Here is a 20,634-nt window from a genome sequence, read left to right on the forward strand (position 1 = left end):
TTTATTTGTAAATGTCATACAAAAAAGTAGGAAATTTTGACTAGGTAAAGGCTGCTTTTAGAACATCTATGACCCTAGCTAGCATTATAGCCCCTTCTGATGGATGTGTTGTACCACATTTTGTAGGAAAACAATGACCTGAGGTTTTACTCTTCTGCCAACAGTTAGGAATTTAGACTAATTCCAGTGTTACCAAAAAAGAGCAGATCTTTCCAAATTTACATTCGGTATGTGTGATGGTAACTGATTTCTGCTTCCTAGCCCTTGGAAATCCCTGGATTAAGCATTAGTTTTCATGTAAGCAGACATTTAATTAGGAGACCCTTCACTCGTTGTCACATTTCACACTTTAGGATGTTCACCACAAGGTGTCAATGTTGCTCTTTAACTGGCATTTGAAATTTCCTTTATTTTACAGTTTTGAAGTATGAAAAGTAGATGTATGAATTATAAGTGAGCCTTTAATTTAGAAGTTAACTTTCCTTCTCTTTTTTATTATTCCTTCTAGGTTAATGAGTTTATAAACAGCTTTCTCTTTCGGGATCTGTTGATTTAAAAATTTTTTTATTTATTGTTTACTGTGTTGGTGATAGGGAGTTGTTGAAAGATTGCACGGAGAGGAGTGACATGCTCAGGAGTGAATTTGATTCTAACCATGATGGTAGTATGGAAGAGACCTGAGGGACAGGTCTAGAAGCAAGCAGATGGCTGTAATCCTACCTGTCCTCTGGAATTGAAAGATTATTTTTAGTGTTTAAAAACGTTTTTGTTTTGTTTTCCCTTTCATACTTCCTCAGAAAGGTAACTATTGTATTAAATTAAGCGAGACTAATTGTTTTCTCTGAGTATAGTTTTCTTTCTTTTTTTCCTTCTCTTTTGACATGGCTTCCTTTTACCTGTTTAATAAATGAAGGTATGGTGGAGAAACCATGGGCTTTGGTCCTTCATCTAGGTTCCAGTCCTAAATCGCCAAGTTACTTTGGGCAAGTTTCTTAACTTTGGTATGCCTCAAACTGTTCTTATAAAATGGGGGTGATATTGCTCTCATAGACATGAGAATTAAAGAAGGTAAAATAGATTAAAAGATCATAGGACAGTTACTGGCACATAGTAGACATTCAATAAATAATAGTCTTCATTTCCCCCTTGACTTCTTCCACCTTGAAGTTAGCATTCTTCTCTGTTCCAGTGTTCCCTGTATATATTACTGCTAGGTTTTCCAATTTTTGGCATAATTTCCCTTTCTGTTCTTGCCATTCTAATGCCTACCACCTCTGTTTTTAGAATTACTTTTGTTAATCGTCTAACAGTCATGATAAAAATTATTTAACATGTGCATGTCTTGTCTCCCTGATGGCACTGAAAACTACTTGAAGGAAGGGTTTGTTTCGTAGGGCTATGTTGTCTCCTCTCCATCTTACTGACATTATGTTGGAGTTACTGTGGATTCTGTTGTGATCCCGGAGCTCTTGGTCCTGTGGATCCTGCATTACTCTTTCTCCCTAAGGACTCTTTTTAATTACCACAACTTCAACCACCACAGCCACATGTTAATAGCTCTCAAAACTATGTCTCTAGTTCCAAGTTTTCTTTTTGATTTCTGCTCTGTAGTTTCCAGGAACGAGTAGACTTTCATGTTCTGTAGGAACCTCAACCATAACAAGTCTGGCTTAATCTCCATACACTGGCCTGATCTTTCTCTTCCTTTTGTTTTCCCTGGTTTCTCTAGTAGTAGCATCAGCATCTCAGGCTCACTAGTGAGCATACCCTTCTTTGTTCTCACCTCTGTTTTCCTGAACTATTTCCTGACCTCTGATCTTCCTACTTTCAGTTTTTCTTTCATGCAATTAATATATATTATTTTAAAAAATCACTTGTTTATTTATGGCTGTGCTGGGTCTTTGTTGTTGCGGTGATCGGGAGCTACTCTTTGTTGTGGCATGCGGGCTTCTCATTGTGGTGGCTTGTCTTATGGAGCACAGGCTCTAGGCACACAGGCCCAGTAACTATCACAAAGGCTTAGTTGCTCCACGGCACGTAGGATCTTCCTGAATCAAGAATCAAACCTATGTCCCCTGTGTTGGCAGGTGGGTTCTTAACCACCGGACCACCAGGAAAGTCCTATTATTTATTGAACATTTCCTTTGTGTTAGGAACTATGTTAAGATTTATATGAATTGACTCTTCTAATTTTTACAACAACCCCATGTGGTTAGAAATGTTTATTCCTGTTTACAGATGAGGAAGTTGAAGCACAAAGCAGTTGAGTGGCTTATCCAAGGTTATACAAGTGGTTCATGTTAGTCTGTATTTAAACCTAGTTTAGCTTCTGAGCTTGTGTTCATAACCAGCATGTTTTACTACCTTATTTTTTCACACTGCTTTAGTACAATTCATCTGCCACATTGCTGCCAGAATGATCAAAGATACATCAGTTTTGTCACTCATTTGATTTAGAAATCTTTGAGCTCTCACATAGAGGATAAAGTCCTTCCTTCTTAATTTGGTATTCAAAGGACGTGGTTCTAAATAGTCCAAAGGGACTAATATTCTTCTTTCAAGTCCTCCTGCCACTAGTAGCTAGTAGCAACTAGTAGCTAGCCTTTCCTGAGCACGTACTGTTGTAGTTAGTTCTTCATTGTCTGAATTGCTCTCTGCTTATCACCCAGAAACTGAGAGCTCCTTTAGACAAGAATCCTCTTTTTGTTGATCCTTGTATTAGTCCTATGACGGCTACATATCAAGTCTATTTAGCAGATAAGAAATGCTGTTTTAATTGATTAATTCAAACTGTTCTTCAGGTTACAGGGAACTGGGTTCTGTTGTTCCTGTTTCTGGTTTGCACCGGGTAAAATGAAAGTTGTAAAAAATTTCTCGACCGTTATCAAAGAAGTGTTGAAAATACAATCAGGTCCATAAAGATTCAGCTGCCTCTTTTCTTTCTGCCACTGCCTTCAACATAACAATTTCAGGATTTTGTGACTTATGGTCTTATTCCTTATGCGGATTCTTTGGGGAAGATCTTTATCTGGTAAATTGTTGCCATATCCCCACCCGCCACTTTGATAGAAAATACTTTCTCTTACAGAATTTCAGCTATAGAAGGGAAATGCTCATATCAAATAAATTATTCTTGCCATAATGTTTAGAAAACGGGGAGGATGACATGTGTAAGGGTGTAACTGTTCATAATCTTTAAGTTTTGAATGTGATGACTAACTTTTAGGTTGCAGGGAGAGTTTTCTCCTCTCTCCCTTCCTAATGATGTCTCTCCTTAAGAGGTAAGCGCAAATGTAGAGAATATAATTAAGAACCTGATTGTAAGCAAAAGATGTCACAAAATTTATGTCCTAAGACTCGTATAGTTTTCTGTTCTTGGTAGACACTAGGCCCAGTGTCTGTGTGCTCGTTTTTGATAAATGAGGGGAATTAAGAGGATTACTGTTAAGGTAGCACACTGACATCAAGGAGAAGCAAAATCTGACAGTTTGCTGTTTGTGCTTCACTCTTTGTTTCTGGAGTAAAACTGTTGGGTAAATCGTATTAGCTACTGTCCTGTCTTTATACTCACTATGTTTGGATTTGTAAATAGCTCTCTGTCACTACTTCATATAAAAGGAGGGCAGGGAGAAATAGAAATAGCCCAGCTGTGAAGAGAGACAGACTAAGTGAAAAAAGGCATAGCTAGCTTCTCTCTTCTCTGTGTGAGCAGCTTTACCCAAGTACAGCTCCATACTATAGTTCCTGACTGAAGTTCATAATGAGAATTACTAAGTGTCCCATATGAGTTTTCACTAGTGCTCTCTCCATTTAACACATGAGGACACTGAGGCTTAGATCAGTGTGTGTCTAGCACCACAAGATAAGTAAGTGTTAAAGCAGGTTTGAATGAAGAGCGCATGTGCGTTCTTCCATTGTACTATGTTGATACTGAATCATTAGTGGAATATAAAGTAGTCCTTGTTAAAGTCTACCTAAGAGAGCAGTGATGTGTGACAGGATTTAGGAAGGTTTTTAATCAAAATTTAAAATTAAAAAGTTAGATATTCAAAAATGTTTAGGTATTTAATGTAAGTTTCAGTTAAACAAAATTGGTATTTATGTGTAATAGCACATTTTATTTTTATTCATCTTTCTATATGTACACCCACAGAAAGACACATATATACTTACAAAAATATTGATAGAACTTTAAACAAAATCTGGGGTAATTCTAGGTGCAGTGTTTTTTTTCCCCTTTCTTTTTAGTTTTTGGCTTGTCTTCTTCCTTAAACCCTTTCCCTCACTACCAGAACCACCAGTTGTGGACTGAATGTTTGTGGTCCCACACCCCCATCCCAAACTGGTACACTGAAACCTAATCCCCAGTGTGATGGTACTTTGAAGTGGGAGGCCTTTGGGTGATGATTAGGTCATGAAGGCAGAGCCCCCATAGATGGGATTAGCACCCTTATAAAAGAGGCGCTAGGAAGACCCCGCCCCTTTCTCCATGTGATGTAGTGAAAAGATAACTGTGAACCAGGAAGCAGGCTCTCACCAAATACCAACCATACTGGTGCCTTGATCATAGACTTCTGAGCCCCAGAACTGTGACAAATAAATTTCTATTTATAAGTTACCCTGTGTATGGTATTTTGTTACAACAGCCTGAATTGAGTAAAATAGCATCCAAACACAGAACACATGCTGACATGACCCCAGTCACCTGTGTACCCATCTTAACAATCAGTCATGTATCTTTCATATTTTTTCCTATGATCTCTATGTATAGGTCATAGATATCCTTATATGCATATTTAACATTCCATGTACAAATCTCTTCAGTTCACTGTTTTAATGATTTCTTAATAGTCCATGGTGAGGTGTACTATATTTTTCAGTCATCACCCTATGGATGGACATTTAATATTTACTTTGGCTCTGGTTTTTTATTTGTTCATTTTGCCATTATGTGCAGTACTGGAGTAAGTATCTATATATGAATATATTTTTATATTTGTGATGTTTTTGTTTCTATGTATTAAATTTCCAGGAGTAGAGTTTCTAAGTCAAAGGACATGTATAATTTTAATTTTAGGAAATAACATACTGTTTCCCCAAAGAGTACATATAATATGTGACTTTCCTCTTTACCTTGAAGCCCTGCTGGCCATGGGTATCATGTTTTTCTGTGTGATTTTTATTAATTTGATGAGTACAACACCTTAGTGTTAATTTTTATGAGTTTCAGTACCAGTGCTTAGTCTGAGCTACAAGTGAAAGAGAATATCCTGGATTTGTTAACCATTCAGTATTCTTCTGTGAATTTACCTATTCTTAATATTTTACCTATCTTTTTAATTGAGTTGCTTGTGTTTTTTCATATAATTTTACAAGTCCTTGGTATTTTTTCCAAATCTCTCAGTTACATCTTGAGTTAGTATACCTTATACAAAATGTTTATATTTGTCATATCATATAATTTTGGTTTTCCTTGGATGTCTTCTGGGCAGTCTGTCTTGGTTTAAGAAGTATCTCTCTTTTTAAAAAAAATAGATATTTTTTACATTGGAGTATAGTTGCCTTATTGGAAGTCTCTCTTCCATCTTAGTTCTGTGTACATTTTCTAAGTATTCTTCTGAGGTTTATATTATTTTACTTTTAAAATTAAATCTCTAATACAATTTGGAATTATTCTTAAATATATTGTGTAGATATTCCATATATTGATATAGAAATTCATTTTCTTTGCAGATGAATGTCCAGTTGTGCCGTTAACTTCCTTTTCTTACTGAATTTAGGTACCACCTTTGTTATATACTAAAAGGTCATATAAGCTGGGGTTCATTTCTGGGTTCCCTTTTTGTTCTGATGCTTTTGTGTAGCCGTTTGCCAATTTCAGATTAATTACAGTGGTTTTGGGGATCTTAATACCAGGTAAGGCAAGTACCCCTCTTGCTGCTCTTCTTTTCCATGCTATTTTTGGCTCTTCTCAGAACTTTATTCTTCCATGTGGATGTTAAGGTTATTTTATCCTATTCTTAAAAAAAAAAAAAATTTCTTGAATTCTTACAGGAATTTTTATATTCATTGACTTTTTATATTTGGTGAGAGCTGTCATTTTTTTATAGGGGCTTCCCTGATAGCTCAGTTGGTGAGGAATGCAGGAGATCCCAGTTTGATTCCTGGGTCGGGATGATCTGCTGAAGGGATAGGCTACGTGATCACTCCAGTATTCTTGGGCTTCCCTTGTGGCTCAGCTGGTAAAGAATTCTCCTGCAATATGGGAGACCTGAGTTCAGTCCCTGGGTTGGGAAGATCCTCTGGAGAAGGGAAAGGCTACCCACTCCAGTATTCTGGCCTAGAGAATTCCATGGACTGTATAGTCCATGGGGTCACAAAGAGTCATTTTTATGTTAGTATTCCCATCCAAGACATGATATGTCTTATATTTGTTCAAATTTTATTTCAATCCTTTGATGAGATTTTACAGTTCTCATCATATGGACATGTGGCTTTCCATAAGTTTGTTCTTAGGTATGCTATAGTTTTTACACAATTCTTTAATAAAATGTTTTCCGTGTCCATTCTTGTATACTCATTTCTGTTATAGGAAAAAACTGTAATTTTAAGAAAGTCATATTCAGTGATGGTATCAAGTTAGTTTTTCTTTTTTTTTTTTTTTAATGCCATAAGTTTATTTACAAACGTATCTAGGATGCTCAGTTCAAGGGTTTGATCCTTTTAAGAGACTGCACCTCTTAATATGTTCCTCTTCCTATCTGTCTCATGTGTTACTTTTTAAGCAGTTGGTGTCTCACTATAAAGAAAGGCGCAGCAAATCCATACCCAAAGAACAAAGTCATCATAGCTAGTAACCTCCACTTGTTTTCCACTGAAAATGGTATACTCTTCCCTGGACCCTCCTCGTAGTGGCTCCGACGAACCACAGAGGTTGTGAACCTCCGGATGCTCTGTCCCAACATAGCGCTGTTGGAAGCTCTACAAAATGTCGAGACTGAAGGCGGAAGAAATGGCGGCCGCAAAAAGCGCCCTGCTTCCTCACGACCTTGTTCCCCAAACTGTTGTTTTCCTTGTTTTTTAAGGAAAGATCTCTGATTTTCTTGGCCAAATACTCATTATCAATAAAAGGATAGATTTATCTGTTCTTTTGCAATATTTATACTGTTTTCTTGTCTTTACTGCATTTATACACCTTTTAGAACTTTAAAATTAATGTTGAAATATAATGGAAATAGCGAGCAGTTTAACCAATTCTTGTTTTAATTAAAAATGATCACTGTTTTACTGTTCAGAATATTCTCTGTTAATTTTGGAGAATCTTTTTGATAGTTCTTCCTATTTAACTTTTTAAACTATTAGATGCTGAATTTTTGGAATTGCCTTTCCATATTTCTTAGCGTTATATGTTTTTCTTTAATTTATAGTTGCAAAAAGGTATGTAGATTTCTTGGTATTTTATTACTAATTAGTTATAGATTATTCTTTTGATCATTACTATAAGTGAGATTGGCATATAGTATCTGTTGTTTTTTTGGGGGGTGGGAAGGAAGGTGTGATAGGTAATCATCTTTCCTGAGATCCTGAAATTGAATTGGGAAGCTTTTCATCTTTTTCTGTGACCCTCCTTTGTAAAATGATGATAATAACCTCATTGGGTTGTTGGGGGATTAAGTGAATTAATATCAAGTGCTTAGTACAGTGCCGAAATTAGTTAATACTATATTTGTTAGCTGTTAGTATCATAATCAACTGAAACATATTAAATGATTTTGAGGATTTTTAATTCTTTAAAGATTTGTTAGAGAATTTAGCTATTAAAATCATCTAGTTCAGGTGACTTTTATGATGATAAATCTGACTCTCATACTTCTAGTGCTATTTGCTCTCTTTTATCCTACTTCTCCATGGTTTATTCTTGATAGTTTATTTTTTGCTAGGAAACCATGTACTTCCTCTAGATATTTAAATTTATTGCTGAAACAGCTCATATAGTTTTATTTTGTAATTCTTTTAATCATCTCAGCAGTTTACAGCAGATTTTCTAATTAAGCCCAGAAACCAGTTAGAAATTTAGTTATATTATTGGACAGGATGCTTTCTAATACAGAAGTTGAATGCTTTTTTGTTTGTGAACTGAAACAAAATATTTGATATATTTTTTGTCTTTAAAAATATTTCTCAGAATGGGAATGGAGAACATAGACCAATACATAAGTGTAGGGAATTTAGAGCTCTAGTTTTATTTTGTCCCCAGCATATATAGCACCAGCCTAACTCAGAGTAGATGCTAGTAAATATTTGTTAACTGAATGAATGATAAATTATTAAATGAATGCAAGAAGTACAATCCAGTTGGATAATCACTGAATAATAGGTAAATTTTTGGAGGAATTTTTTTAAAGGGTAGTTTTAAATCACCAAGATTAATACTAATCTTGGATATGTTCCTCCACAATTATAGTATATATTTACTATAAAACATCTAGATACTTCATTGTAGACAAAGTGCTTGCTAATGAAAGTCACATAAAGGCGTTGTGTGGTAAATTAACTAGTTTACTGAATGAATTAACCAGTAGTCATGAGTTACTGATATGTCTCATGGTCTTTAACTAGGACCTTTTGTAGGCTCTTCATGCTGCTAAGCCCATTTTCTCTAGTGGACTGAATATTCAACAGAAGTAGCCACACAGTAGGTAAAATAAATGAGCCTCACCAAAATAATGTTCAGAATTTCTGGCTTGGAACAGTAGCCAGATTCATTCAGATATTGTTAGAGTGGTGAAAGAGGTGTATAAAATTAGTATAAAGAGGTAAGGCACATCCTTTGAGGGCAGTTAAATATATGAATAGTCTTCTGCCCAAGAGATGTTCTCTGTCCCTGCCTCTGTCCTTCAGTTCTGGCTTGATTTCACAGGTTACTTTACTAAGACTGCTTTGTTTAAGATGTCACTGCAAATTAAAGCTTTACCATCACACCCCTCATAGCTGCCTTGTAACTTCTACTTTCCCGCTGGTGCCAGGCATGTTCCAAGGCAGCTTTCCAAAGTTTAGTGATTTCACCCTGATACCTCTGCCAATAAAAATAACCAGTTGCCATTAAACACCTACCCCACCCATAACTTGATTTTTACATGCTGTTTTATTAAGAGAACTTATCAGAGATTTTAGGAGAATTAATACATTATGCTCATTGGGATATCACCTGGCCCTTGAAGTAACTTTTTTATTAAAAGGTAGGATGTTTTACCTTTGAACAGAATATGAGACTCAGCATGTTTATCTGTTGAGAAGAGTAGCCATTGTAATAACCTCGTTCTTATGATTCTTTATGGCTGGAAGTACTCCATTGACATGAGAAGCCAGATTCTTACTTTGGGAACTTATACTTTAGTAGGAGAGATTAACAGATACAGCAAGCAAGGAGTCTTAGATTCATTGAGAGGGTAATAATAATTTCTAAATGTTTTGTTGGTATTGTAGGAAAAAGTCATAATCCCACCCTTTTCTATGCCTTCACAGGTGGTAGGGAAAGAAAATAATATTTGAATATCTCAAATATGAAAGATACTTAAGTGCTAAAATCTTGGCATATATATATTTATAATATTCACACTATGCTACTATTAAAATTCTGTTTTGCTGGTAAGTGAAATGACAGCTTAAAAAAGATGAGCTAGTGAGTGTTATTCAGAGTCTTGGTCCATTTGATGGCAAAGACCTTTCCAATATATTTCCTCATCTCGTGTGGAAGAATTCCTTGAGGCTGCCTAACAGCTCCTATGCCCCTTCTGATAAAATTTCTTTGATGGTGCACCTGGGTGTGAATGGGCCAGACATCTCTCAGAGAGTCTTCTGGCCCTGGCACAATGGAGACTTTCATAATAAGCTCTCCTAAGAGCCTTCAAAGTTCTGTGCCTCTGTGCCTCCCCAGGCTGGAAGTGTTAACTAAAATCTGTAAGTTTGCTGTTGAGGAGCATCTCTCTAACTCTGTGACCATGGGCTGCTTTTACTCCTTTTCTTTCAATATGGTGTGGAGTGAGTAGACACAATGATGTTTCCTCATTGGCATTTCTGTTTTCAAGCTCTGAACCATTAAATTCTGACTCTGCAGGAAGCATACTAATTTGAGGTAAAATGATTTCTGTGGTAGCATTGATATATATATTTTTTTAATCTCTGATTCTTTGATTCTAGTGACAGTGTCAAATATGAACCTTGGAGTAGAATTGATCTTAAACAGTTTATGGGGAGAGCATTTGGAGATTTATAAATGTATGAAAAATTTAATATTTGCCAAGAAATTGACTCAACAGCTCTCAAAAAGGTGTTAAGATTATCTTAGGTTGCATTAATTAAACTAAAGTGCCCAGATCAAGGGAAGTAATAGTCTTCCTGGACTTTGTGTTTATTAGGTCATATTTGGAATATTCTGTTTAATTTGAGTCCCAGTTTACTTTGATGAGAAAGAGCCAAGGGAGATGGCCAGAGTAAATGAAAGGTTTTTAAATAGTTGAGAATAAAGGGAGAAGAGGGGACTTCAGGAATATAGTTGCTGTCTTTAAATAAAGAGTTACTTAGTTAATTTGGCAAATAGTTGTTGGGTAATAATAGTAAAGTAGACGTATTTATTGAATATGTACCATCTATCAGGTAGGTACTTTATATGCTTTATTTCTTTTATTCGTCAAAACAAGTGTATGTGATTGGTGCTATTCTTTATTATCCCTATTTTGCTAATGAGGACACATCCAGAAAGGGAAATTGACCTGCCTAAGGTTGCGTTGTGACAGAACCAGCCAGTCAAAAGTTTTACTCCATTTTCTTTTCTTTCTTCCATGCTGCCTCCCACATTGTAAAGAATTTGGACTTTTTCTGAAGAAAAAAATATGTAGGTATAGTGTTCCTGTGGATAGAATAGTGATAGTGCTTTGGCAATAGAATATACTGGGGGTGGTAGGATGAGTGGATATCTATTTTAGATAGAGTGGTCAGGAAACACTTCACTAGAAGAAGATTTGAAAAAGATAAGGCAGCAAGTTGTGTGGGTATCTTTAGGAAGAACATCCCAAAGAGCAGGTATAGCTGGTGTAAGAGCCCTGAGGAGGAGTGAACTTGGTTTGCTGAAAGTACAGCTAAGAGGTCAATCTGGTTTGAGCATAGTGAGCAAAGCTGATAGAGGCCAGATTGTGTAGAAGTTTACATTTTTTCCATGTGTGATGGAGAGATGTTGGAGGGGTTGGAGCCAAGGGAGTGATATGATCTGACTTGTATTTGAAGAAAATGATTCTGGCATGGAGAATAGACTGAAGGGAGCGAGAGTAGTAAGTGAGAGATTAGTTAAGAGACTATTGTCCTATCCAGGCAAGAGACAAGAGTGACTTAGGCTGGTCTGATAGCAGTTGAGGTGTATGAAGAGAAGTAATCCAGTTCCTGACATAGCTCAAAGTTGGAGCTAAGCAGCCTTGTTAATGGATTAGGTGTGGGCATGCAAGAGAGACTGGACTGAAAAATGATGTATAGATATTTAATCTGTGCATTAGGTGAATTGGGGTGGCATTTATGAAAATGAGGGAAAATTGTAGGGGAGAAGGAGGATGAGCTCATGGGGAGTCGAGAATGTATTTGGGACATTAGGTTTGAGATATGTATCAGTCATGAAGGTGGAGGGACTAAGGCATTTGGATGTGCACTTTTGATCTCAGGGCTAATTGGTGCTGCTAGAGACTTGAACTTAGGAATAGTGTCAGTCAAGTTTCAGTGTAGGAAACAAACCACTCTAGATATTTTCGTCAGGAAGAGATTTCACACAGAGTTGGGTATTTATAGAATCACTTGAGGGCTGAAGGAGTAGAAGTCAGGGGGCTGCTCGGCTTCAGGGACACACTGCTTTCTACTAGGCTTTGAGGTCAACCCAGCACAGTGGCGATCTGGCGCTCACAGAACTGCTGCTAGTGAAGTAACCACCCCTCATTCCCAGACACCTGAACGAGGAAACTTGACTGCTGCAGAAACTCACACTAGAGAGGGTCTGTCACTGCTCCTGGAAGAATGGCTTCCCCACCTTCTACCTTCCAGACTTTGTTCAAGATTCTCCAACATGTTGGAAGAGGAGAATATAGCAGAGGAGTAGGGGCAACTAAGGAGGTCTGGGGGAAATCTAGGACAGTGTGGCATCCCAGAGCCATAATACTTTCACAGAATTGATAACTGAATCAAATGCTGTGAGTGAGTAAGAAGCAGACTGATAATTGAATACTGAATCTAGCAACTGGGGGCTCCACTGGTGACATTTTTAAGAGCAGTTTTTGTGAAGTTGCAGGAGCTGTTTAGGGAGAGAACAAGAGTAAGGAAATGAAGAGAAGAAGTATAAACTGTTCCTGTGAAGTTTTTCTGTACAGAGGAGCCCAGAAACAGTACTAAAGGTGGAAGGAGATGAGGGGTCAAGCGAAGAGTGTTTTTGTTTTGAGTTGGAAGGTATTTAGCATACTCATGTGCTAAATAAAACGGATGCCCGAGAAAGAGAGGGGATGATAGCAGGCACGAAAAGCTTTGATAAGTGAAAGAGTGGAATCCAGTGTATAAGTAGATGGTTAGGCCTTGTAAAGAAGGGGTGTATATATGTGGGGAAGGCAGAATATATGGGTATAGATACAGAACCACATGATATATTTGCTGATGGGAGAATGAGTAAGTTGTCCTCTGACTGCTTCTGTTTTTCAGTAGGGTCATCAGTCAGTTGTCAGAAGGTGGAAGGTTTGTATAAAGTTTGAAGAGAAAAGAGAAGATTTAAAATCATCATCTTGGAGAATGAGAGCGTGAATTAACTTGGCCTGATAGTTCTCAAACTTAAGCCTGCATCAGAATCAGCTGGAGGGCTTGGTGCAACACTGATGGCTGGGCCTCCCCACGAAGTTCCTGATGCATTAGTTCTGGGCAAGGTCTGGGAATTCACATCTCTGACTCTCCCCCGTGAACCCGATGCTTCCATACTTTGGTTCCGTACTTTGGCTATACATTTAAGGGAGAACATTCAGCTTGCTGTTTTTTACCAGCTATATTCAGCCTCTTGAGTGCAAAGGTGAAGACAGTTTAACCAGAATTAGGGTTTTGCCAGGTAAATTCATGGGCAAGAAGAGAGGTCCATATGAGTGATTTATAATGGTGGACCATGAACTCTAAGCTGGATAAGAAGAGAAGTGAGGACACAGGGAAGTGATGATCAGTGAAAAAAGAGATATAGGATCAATGGATTGGAAATTCTGATGATGGAAACAGATTGTTGGAATGAAGTATGGAGAGCAGTGGTTAGAGCTTGGGATGCTTGAAGTTGAGGTTTTAAAGATGCAGTTATTAATTATGATATAAAGTAGGAGAATAACTGAACTGAGCTGACTGAATGGGTGGAGGTCAAGAATCTGAGAGGTTGGAATATTGCCTAGACATAAAAGTCATCAGGAAGCATGGCAGGAGTAGTGGTGGAAAGAGAGGATGGTGAGTCAGATGCTAAAATCTTCAGTTATTAAGCTGGGATGGGAGGACTGCAGATAAGAGCAGCAGGAAGGGAAAGCAGCAAAATCACATGTGCATTGAAAGGACTGAGGGTTTTAAGCAGTGGAGGAAAGCAGTAGTCTGAAAAGCAGCAGAGTTACAAAGGAGACATCTACTGCATCCCCATGCTCAGTGTTATATAGGGTATGGAAAAAAAAAAAACTTGAGCTCATTTAGTTCTTAGAACAGTCCCCATTATTCCCACTTTGACAGATGAGGAAACTGAGACTTAAAGTAACTGGCCTTGACAGTCATAGCTGGTGACTACTGGAGGCAGCATTGTGTGAATCCAGTGGAAGCTAAAGGAAGGCAAATGTTGACTCAGTGTAAGAAAGTACATTTCAGCAGTTAGAGGTGTGCAGGTGACAGTGTTCCTTTGGGGGGAGCTTCCTGTCACTGGAGTGGATGTCTGCCTGCTGCCATCACCATTGCAAACTAATTTGATCACAGAATGACACAAGGAAAAAAACCAATATGTAGTAAAGGAGGAAGGGAATTGATATTTATTAGCTGTTGTGGAAATGGGCAGACAGGGAGATAGTTGAATCCAATATCTCTGAGCTAAGAGTTGATGATTATAGTTGTATAATATTGTGAGTGCACTAAATGCCACTGAATTGTATACTTTAAAATGGTTAGTTGTATGTTATGTATATTTCACCATAGTTTTAAAATGTCTGTGATTAAACTGTTTATTTTCATTTCATTCTATTGGCAATTCATTTGTCTACAGAATTTCACATGCAAGACACCTTAGGTACAAAAAGTAGAAAAGTGGTGGTTGTTTTCATAAAGAGTTTGGGTAAATGTATACATATCTAAGTGTATGAAGAGTTACCTGGTCGCATGAGGTGGTAAGTCTTAAGTGCCCCAAGATGATGTGAATAATTGCCACCAAGCTTCTGAGGACATGGATTCTGCTACTTACCACAGTGTAGTTGGCACGAAACATCTTTCCAGGTGTCCTGCTTTTTCTCAGTGTTAGAACTTGGGACAGCCCACTTTGCTCAGTTTTCAGCTTGAACTATGACATCAGTTCAAACATTCGTGGAAGAGGATTAAATTGATATTCGAAAAGAACATCTTGTCAAGTAAGTCCCCAGGAAACAGACTCAGTGGCAAAATACGGGATTGTTGTTCTTGCAGGGGATGGTTGTATTTTTGTTAGGGTTGATTACAATCTGGCAGAACTTTTTTGGGAAAATATATTCTTTGTTTAAAATAAAAAGGACTGTTTGTTCAGGTTTTGTTGGCTAATTCTAATAGTATTTTAGGTATTGATTTTTTTACAATGGTGTTATAAACATCCTGAGTTTGATGTTATGAAAAATTAGCTGTTTTTTGTTTTCATTATTGAACATGTCAGTTTTTATTTTACAAAATGCCTTGCAGAAACATTGAAGGATAGTGCAGTGTTCCTATATACCCTGCACCTAGTTTCTTCTCTTATTATCATCCTTTTGATGATAAGGGTGTGGTTGAATAGGAAAAACTCAGTCCTTCTCCTGCGTTTCCTTTTTACTCTCACACTACCACTACACTCACAATCTCTCTAATACCACCTATCAGTGGGTTTTTTTTTTCACACCAAGCAGTTCTGCCAGCTGGATGTCCTGGGGTTTAACTTAATTCTGACACTGTCTACCTGGAGACAGGGGCAGATCCCACAGCTCAAGGGCTCAGTGCCACAAGACTGCCCCCAACTTCAGACACCAGTCTCATGTCCATGTTGTCACCCGTGCTTCTGATCAACTGGCTGTAAATCAGAGGAGAGGTTCTTAACAGCCCCCTCCTCAAGTTTGATCAATTTGCTAGAAAGGCTCAGTTTACTGAGTGACGACTAGTTGATTGTAAAAGGCTATGATAAAGGATACGGGCAAACATCCAGATGGAATGGATGTGTAGGGTGAGATATGTGGAAAGAGATGTGGTGCTTCCAAGCCCTTCCTAGTGCTGCAGTCTCCCAGCACCTCCTTGTGTTCAGCAACCCAGAAAGCTCTCTGAACCCCATGTTACTGGGATTTTTATGGAGGCTTCATCACTTAATCATGGTCTGTTAATTAGTTCTGTTTTCAACCTTTGCCCGCTCGCTGGAGAATGGTAGACCAAGCTAAAAATTCCAAGCTTTTAATCATGACTTGGTCTTCTTGGTGACCAGCACTCATCCAGAAGCCTACCGACTCACCTCCTCAGAACAAAAGACATTGCTATCACTCAGGAGATTCCGAAGGATTTAGCAACTGTGTGTTAAGGAACTGGGGTCAAGGATCAAATATTAGAACAAAAGATGCTCCTAGTACATCTGTCATTTAGGAACTTACAAGCATTTTGGGAGTTCTGTGTCAGGAACCAGGGGCAGAGACCGATATACATATTTTCTATTGTCTCACAATGGTATATTTGTTATATTTAGTGAACCAGTGTTGATATATTATTAACTCAAGTCCATAGTTCATTCAGTGGCACCCCACTCCAGTACTCTTGCCTGGAAAATCCCATGGACAGAGGAGCCTGGTAGGCTACAGTCCATGGGGTCGTGAAGACTCAGACATGACTGAGTGACTTCACTTTCACTTTTCACTTTTATGCATTGGAGAAGGAAATGGCAACCCACTCCAGTGTTCTTGCCTGGAGAATCCCAGGGATGGGGTCGCACAGAGTCGGACACGACTAAAATGACTTAGCAGTAGCAATATAGTTCATTCAGATGTCCTCTTCCAGGATCCCATTCTTGATACCATATTGTGTTTAGTCATTATGTCTCCCAAGTTTCCTATTGGCTGTCAGTTTCTCAGATACTTCTTGCTGTTGATGCTCTTGATAGGTTGTGTTTCTGTGTTTGTTTGTTTGTTTTTTTTTTTAATTTTTATTTATTTGGCTGTGTCAGGTCTTGGTTGCAGCACGTAGGATCTTCGTTTCTCAATCAGGGATGAAACCCACATGCCCTACATTGCAAGATGGATTCTTAACCACTGAACCACCAAGAAATTCCCTGATAGTCTTGATAGTCCTTGATAGTCTTGAGGATGACTGGTCAGGTGTTGTTTAGAGTGTGCCTCTGTTGAGATGTCTGATACTTTTCATGTTATTAGATTGGATTTATGGGCCTTCTAACATTTGTGACTATCAAACAGTTATGACTGTATGATTATAAGAGTATGTAAGAATATTAACAACAGAGAATTTTACTATATATTATCCATGTAAATTATGGAACATGCTGTGTGATAAACTTCACAGTTGATAATTTCAGGATGAATTAGTTGCAGGGTTTACTAATCCAGTGATCTGAAAGAAGAATGTTGGTCAGTCATTTGAAATAAAATGTCAGTAGAACAAATCTTTACAGAGAACCTGCTATTAATAGGGCCTTGTGTTACTCTGTCAGTCACTCCTCCCTTTCAGTTCCAGCAGGAGCTCTGCACACAGTAAACAATAGCAGAATGAAGATCGGAGCAGCTTTGTGAGTAGATACCCAAAGGAAGAGAGCAATCATTGCAGCTCTCTGGCAATAGACTGAGTTAGAGCAGGTGGTATAGGCCTACTGGAGCCTCCTACCTTGTTGTTCAGCCGCCCCATCGTGTCCGACTCTTCGCAACCCCCATGGACCACAGCACGCCAGGCCTCACTGTCCCTCACCATCTCTCAAAGTTTGCCCAAGTTCATGTCCGTTGCATCAGTGATGCCATCCAGCCATCTCATCCTCTGATTCCCTCTTCTCCTTCTGCCCTCAGTCTTTCCCTTCTACCTTCAGTTCAGTTCAATCACTTCGTTGTGTCTGACTCTTTGTGACCTCATGGACTGCAGCACACCAGGCTTCCCTGTTCATCACCAACTCGTGGAGCTTACTGAAACTCATGTCCATCGAACCAGTGATGCCATCCAACCATCTCATCCTCTGTTGTCCCCTTCTCCTCCTGCATTCAATCTTTCCCAGCGTCAGGGTCTTTTCAGATGAGTCAGTTCTTCACATCAGGTGGCCAAGGTATTAGAGTTTCAACTTCAGCATCAGTCCTTCCAATGAACATTCAGGACTGATTTCCTTTAGGATTGATTGGTTGGATCTCCTTGCCATCCAAGGGACTCTCAAGAGTCTTCTCCAACACCACAGTTCAAAAGCATCAATTCTTCGGTGCTCAGCTTTCTTTTTTTTTTTTTTTTGCTCAGCTTTCTATATAGTCCAACTCTCAATTCCATACATGACTACTGGAAAAACCATAACTTTGACTAGATGGACCTTTGTTGGCTAAGTAATGTCTCTGCTTTTTAATATGCTGTCTAGGTTGGTCATTACTTTTCTTCCAAGGAGCAAGTGTCTTTTTATGTCATGGCTGCAGTCACCATCTGCAGTGATTTTGGAGCCCAAGAAAATAAAGTCTGTCACTGTTTCCACTTTTCCCCATCTATTTGCCATGAAGTGATAGAACCCGATGCCATGTTCTTAGTTTTCTGAATGTTGAGTTTTAAGCCAACCTTTTCACTCTCTTTCACTTTCATCAAGAGGCTCTTTAGTTCTTTGCTTTATGCCATAAGTGTGATATCATCTGCATATCTGAGGTTATTGATATTTCTCCCAGCAATCTTGATTCCAGCTTGTGCTTCCTCCAGGCCAGCGTTTCTCATGATGTACTGTGCATATAAGTTAAGTAAGCAGGGTGACAATATACAACCTTGACATACTCCTTTCTTGATTTGGAACGAGTCTGTTGTTCCATGTCTGGCTCTTGACCTGCATGCAGATTTCTCAGGAGGCAGGTAAGGTGGTCTGGTATTCCTATCTCTTGAAGAATTTTCCACAGTTCGTTGTGACCCACAAAGTCAAAGGCTTTGGCACAGTCAATAAAGCAGTAGATGTTTTTCTAGAACTCTTGCTTTTTCGATGATCCAACGGATGTTGGCAATTTGATCTCTGGTTCTTCTGTCCTTTCACATCCTTCTACCCACAATCTCAATCCTGGCCTTAGCACTGCATGTTCATTTTGTGTTTTGGTGGAGGAGAGGAAGGAGACACAGTGGTGTCTTCTATTATAAAACTTTACATGGTGACATAATCGCCTCTTTAATTACTCTGTTTCTCCCAATCGGTTGTAACTTTTGTGTGGAGAAGGAGTCTGGCTTATCTTGCTCACTGTTAGAGCCTCTGGTGCTTAGCCTATTCCCTAGCACATGGTAGGTGTTAAATTAATAAAGAATAAATGGAAGTTTGTCAGGCAATACAAGGAACAGAAGACTACTGGGTAACAGCATGTAGAAAGAGAGGGAGTGCTTGTCTGACTCGTAAAATAAATTCTTCCAGATGTAAATCACATTCCTCTGCTCTGGGAAGCCTTCTTGGATCTCAGTTCATTTCCTGTGCCCTTATTGCACTTATCAAGCATTCTGTGCCTTGGTTACTTAGTTTTACTAACCTTGTTTTATTATTTTTTTAAAAAGATTCTTTTATCTCCTCAATGCTAGCTACTTTGTGGGGAGGGCGGAATGCCTGTCATGTGCAAATATTGTGCTAGGTGTTGTACCTATTTTGTTAACCTATTTAATCCTTTCAGTAATTCAGTGTAATAAGCAAATGAGGAAATTGAGACCTCGGAAGGCTTAATAACTTGCCCAAGGTTGCACATAACTTTCTTTGTCCCCTCCAGAAACTTGAGGACTCTTCTGCCCTTCTTTGCTGTTTCTAATGGGATACATTGCTTTAGTAGAAATTATACACTTTATGAGAATCTTTCATACTTTATAGACCTTACCACAATTCCATTCTGTTTTTTTTTTTTTTTTAATTATTCTTTGATTGAAGGACCATATAATCCTAACACTTTTTCAGACTTTGGAGCTCAACAGTAAAACTGGTGAAATCTAACTTCAGATGTTACATTTTCAAGGCTAAACGTGAATGTCTAAGTTAGCAATTCCTTGTATGATAAACTATTATTATAAAGATGTTTTTATATAGAGCAGACAGAAAAAGAAAGTTTTAAAATTGGTCAGAGAAAAAATATACTTATTCAAAGTGTGTTAAACATTACAGTTTTGATGCTTCAACATTGAGCTGTCCCCTGTAGCCTTGGAAACCATAACTTCTCAGTGCCTGTTTTTAAACTATGGTTTTCTTTTTGATATAAGTAGATTTTGATGGTAGAAAAAGTTGTCATGTGGAATTACTCTGTGGAGCCACTTGAACAGACTTGAAACATTGTTTATGCATAAATAAATTCACCATTTTGAAAAATATTCTCAACATGCACAGTATGTGCTGGCATCTGCAAGTCAGCTCATATTTGATGCTGAATTTAGACAACTCATAAGAGGTGGCGAAAAGGGCTTTTGATAGAAAGCAAATGGAAAAGGCAAGGTGTTGGGGTTGGGGTTTTTCCCTTTTGTTTGCTTTTTAAATTCCTTTTAACATTTCCTGAGAATTCATCAAATTGCCTTTCAAAATGAAATGTTTTTTTGTGTGAATTATAGCATGACACAACTGTAAATGTTGGTACTTGCTTTATGATTTTTTTGCTTTGTTTTCCTGTTTTTATGCTGTTTTCTAAGTAGAGAATTGGTATTATTAATTTTATTTACCATGACCATCATTCATACGTTGTTCATTCATTCAACAGCTAATTAATTGCTCTCCTACTAGTTATTGTGCAAGTTACATGCTGGGGATGCAAATGTAAGTAAGATATGACCCCATATTCTAGGTGATTTCAACCTATTGATTAGTCAAACAATACCCAGAAACTCAGGACAGTGTATTAAATGCTCTGATAGTGTCCTGTACTTCATTTCTTGGGAACACAGAGGAAAGCTGGTCATGGGAAACTTCCCAGAGGAAGTGAGACATTCTTTCCTTTTCTTTTCTCCGCTCTCCCTTTCTCTACTCCTTTTAAGATGTTAAAGTGAATCCTGCGTACTTTTCTTATTTTAAAAAATCAAACTCCAAATGAAAAGTAAAAGTTCCTGTTTTACCCATCCCAGCCTTGCCCCAGTCTCTCTGCTTAGCAACAACCATCTTAACACACTGTTTTTCTTTATGATGGTTATTATTAAAACTTGAACTAATATACTTTGTTTCTGTTATTTGGTAAA

At 38.0% G+C, this 20,634-nt stretch overlaps 2 protein-coding genes across 5 annotated transcripts in view; one reads left to right on the forward strand and one right to left on the reverse strand.

Annotated features, from left to right (window-relative positions):
- UVRAG (UV radiation resistance associated) overlaps positions 1 to 20,634 on the forward strand; it is a 319,155-nt gene that overhangs the window by 85,606 nt on the left and 212,915 nt on the right. The window lies entirely within an intron of this gene.
- On the reverse strand, positions 6,774 to 7,038 carry LOC122697228 (cytochrome c oxidase subunit 7C, mitochondrial-like). Its single transcript, XM_043907772.1, has one exon. The coding sequence runs from the start codon at positions 6,963 to 6,965 to the stop codon at positions 6,774 to 6,776; it is 192 nt and encodes a 63-aa protein (XP_043763707.1). The 5' UTR covers positions 6,966 to 7,038.

The sequence above is a fragment of the Cervus elaphus genome, chromosome 1 (genome assembly GCF_910594005.1).
Source record: "Cervus elaphus chromosome 1, mCerEla1.1, whole genome shotgun sequence".
NCBI classification, from domain to species: domain Eukaryota; kingdom Metazoa; phylum Chordata; class Mammalia; order Artiodactyla; family Cervidae; genus Cervus; species Cervus elaphus.

Bases quoted from the DNA above. Each gene is read 5' to 3' on its own strand.
- LOC122697228 (XM_043907772.1), bottom strand. From the start codon at position 6,965: ATGTTGGGACAGAGCATCCGGAGGTTCACAACCTCTGTGGTTCGTCGG.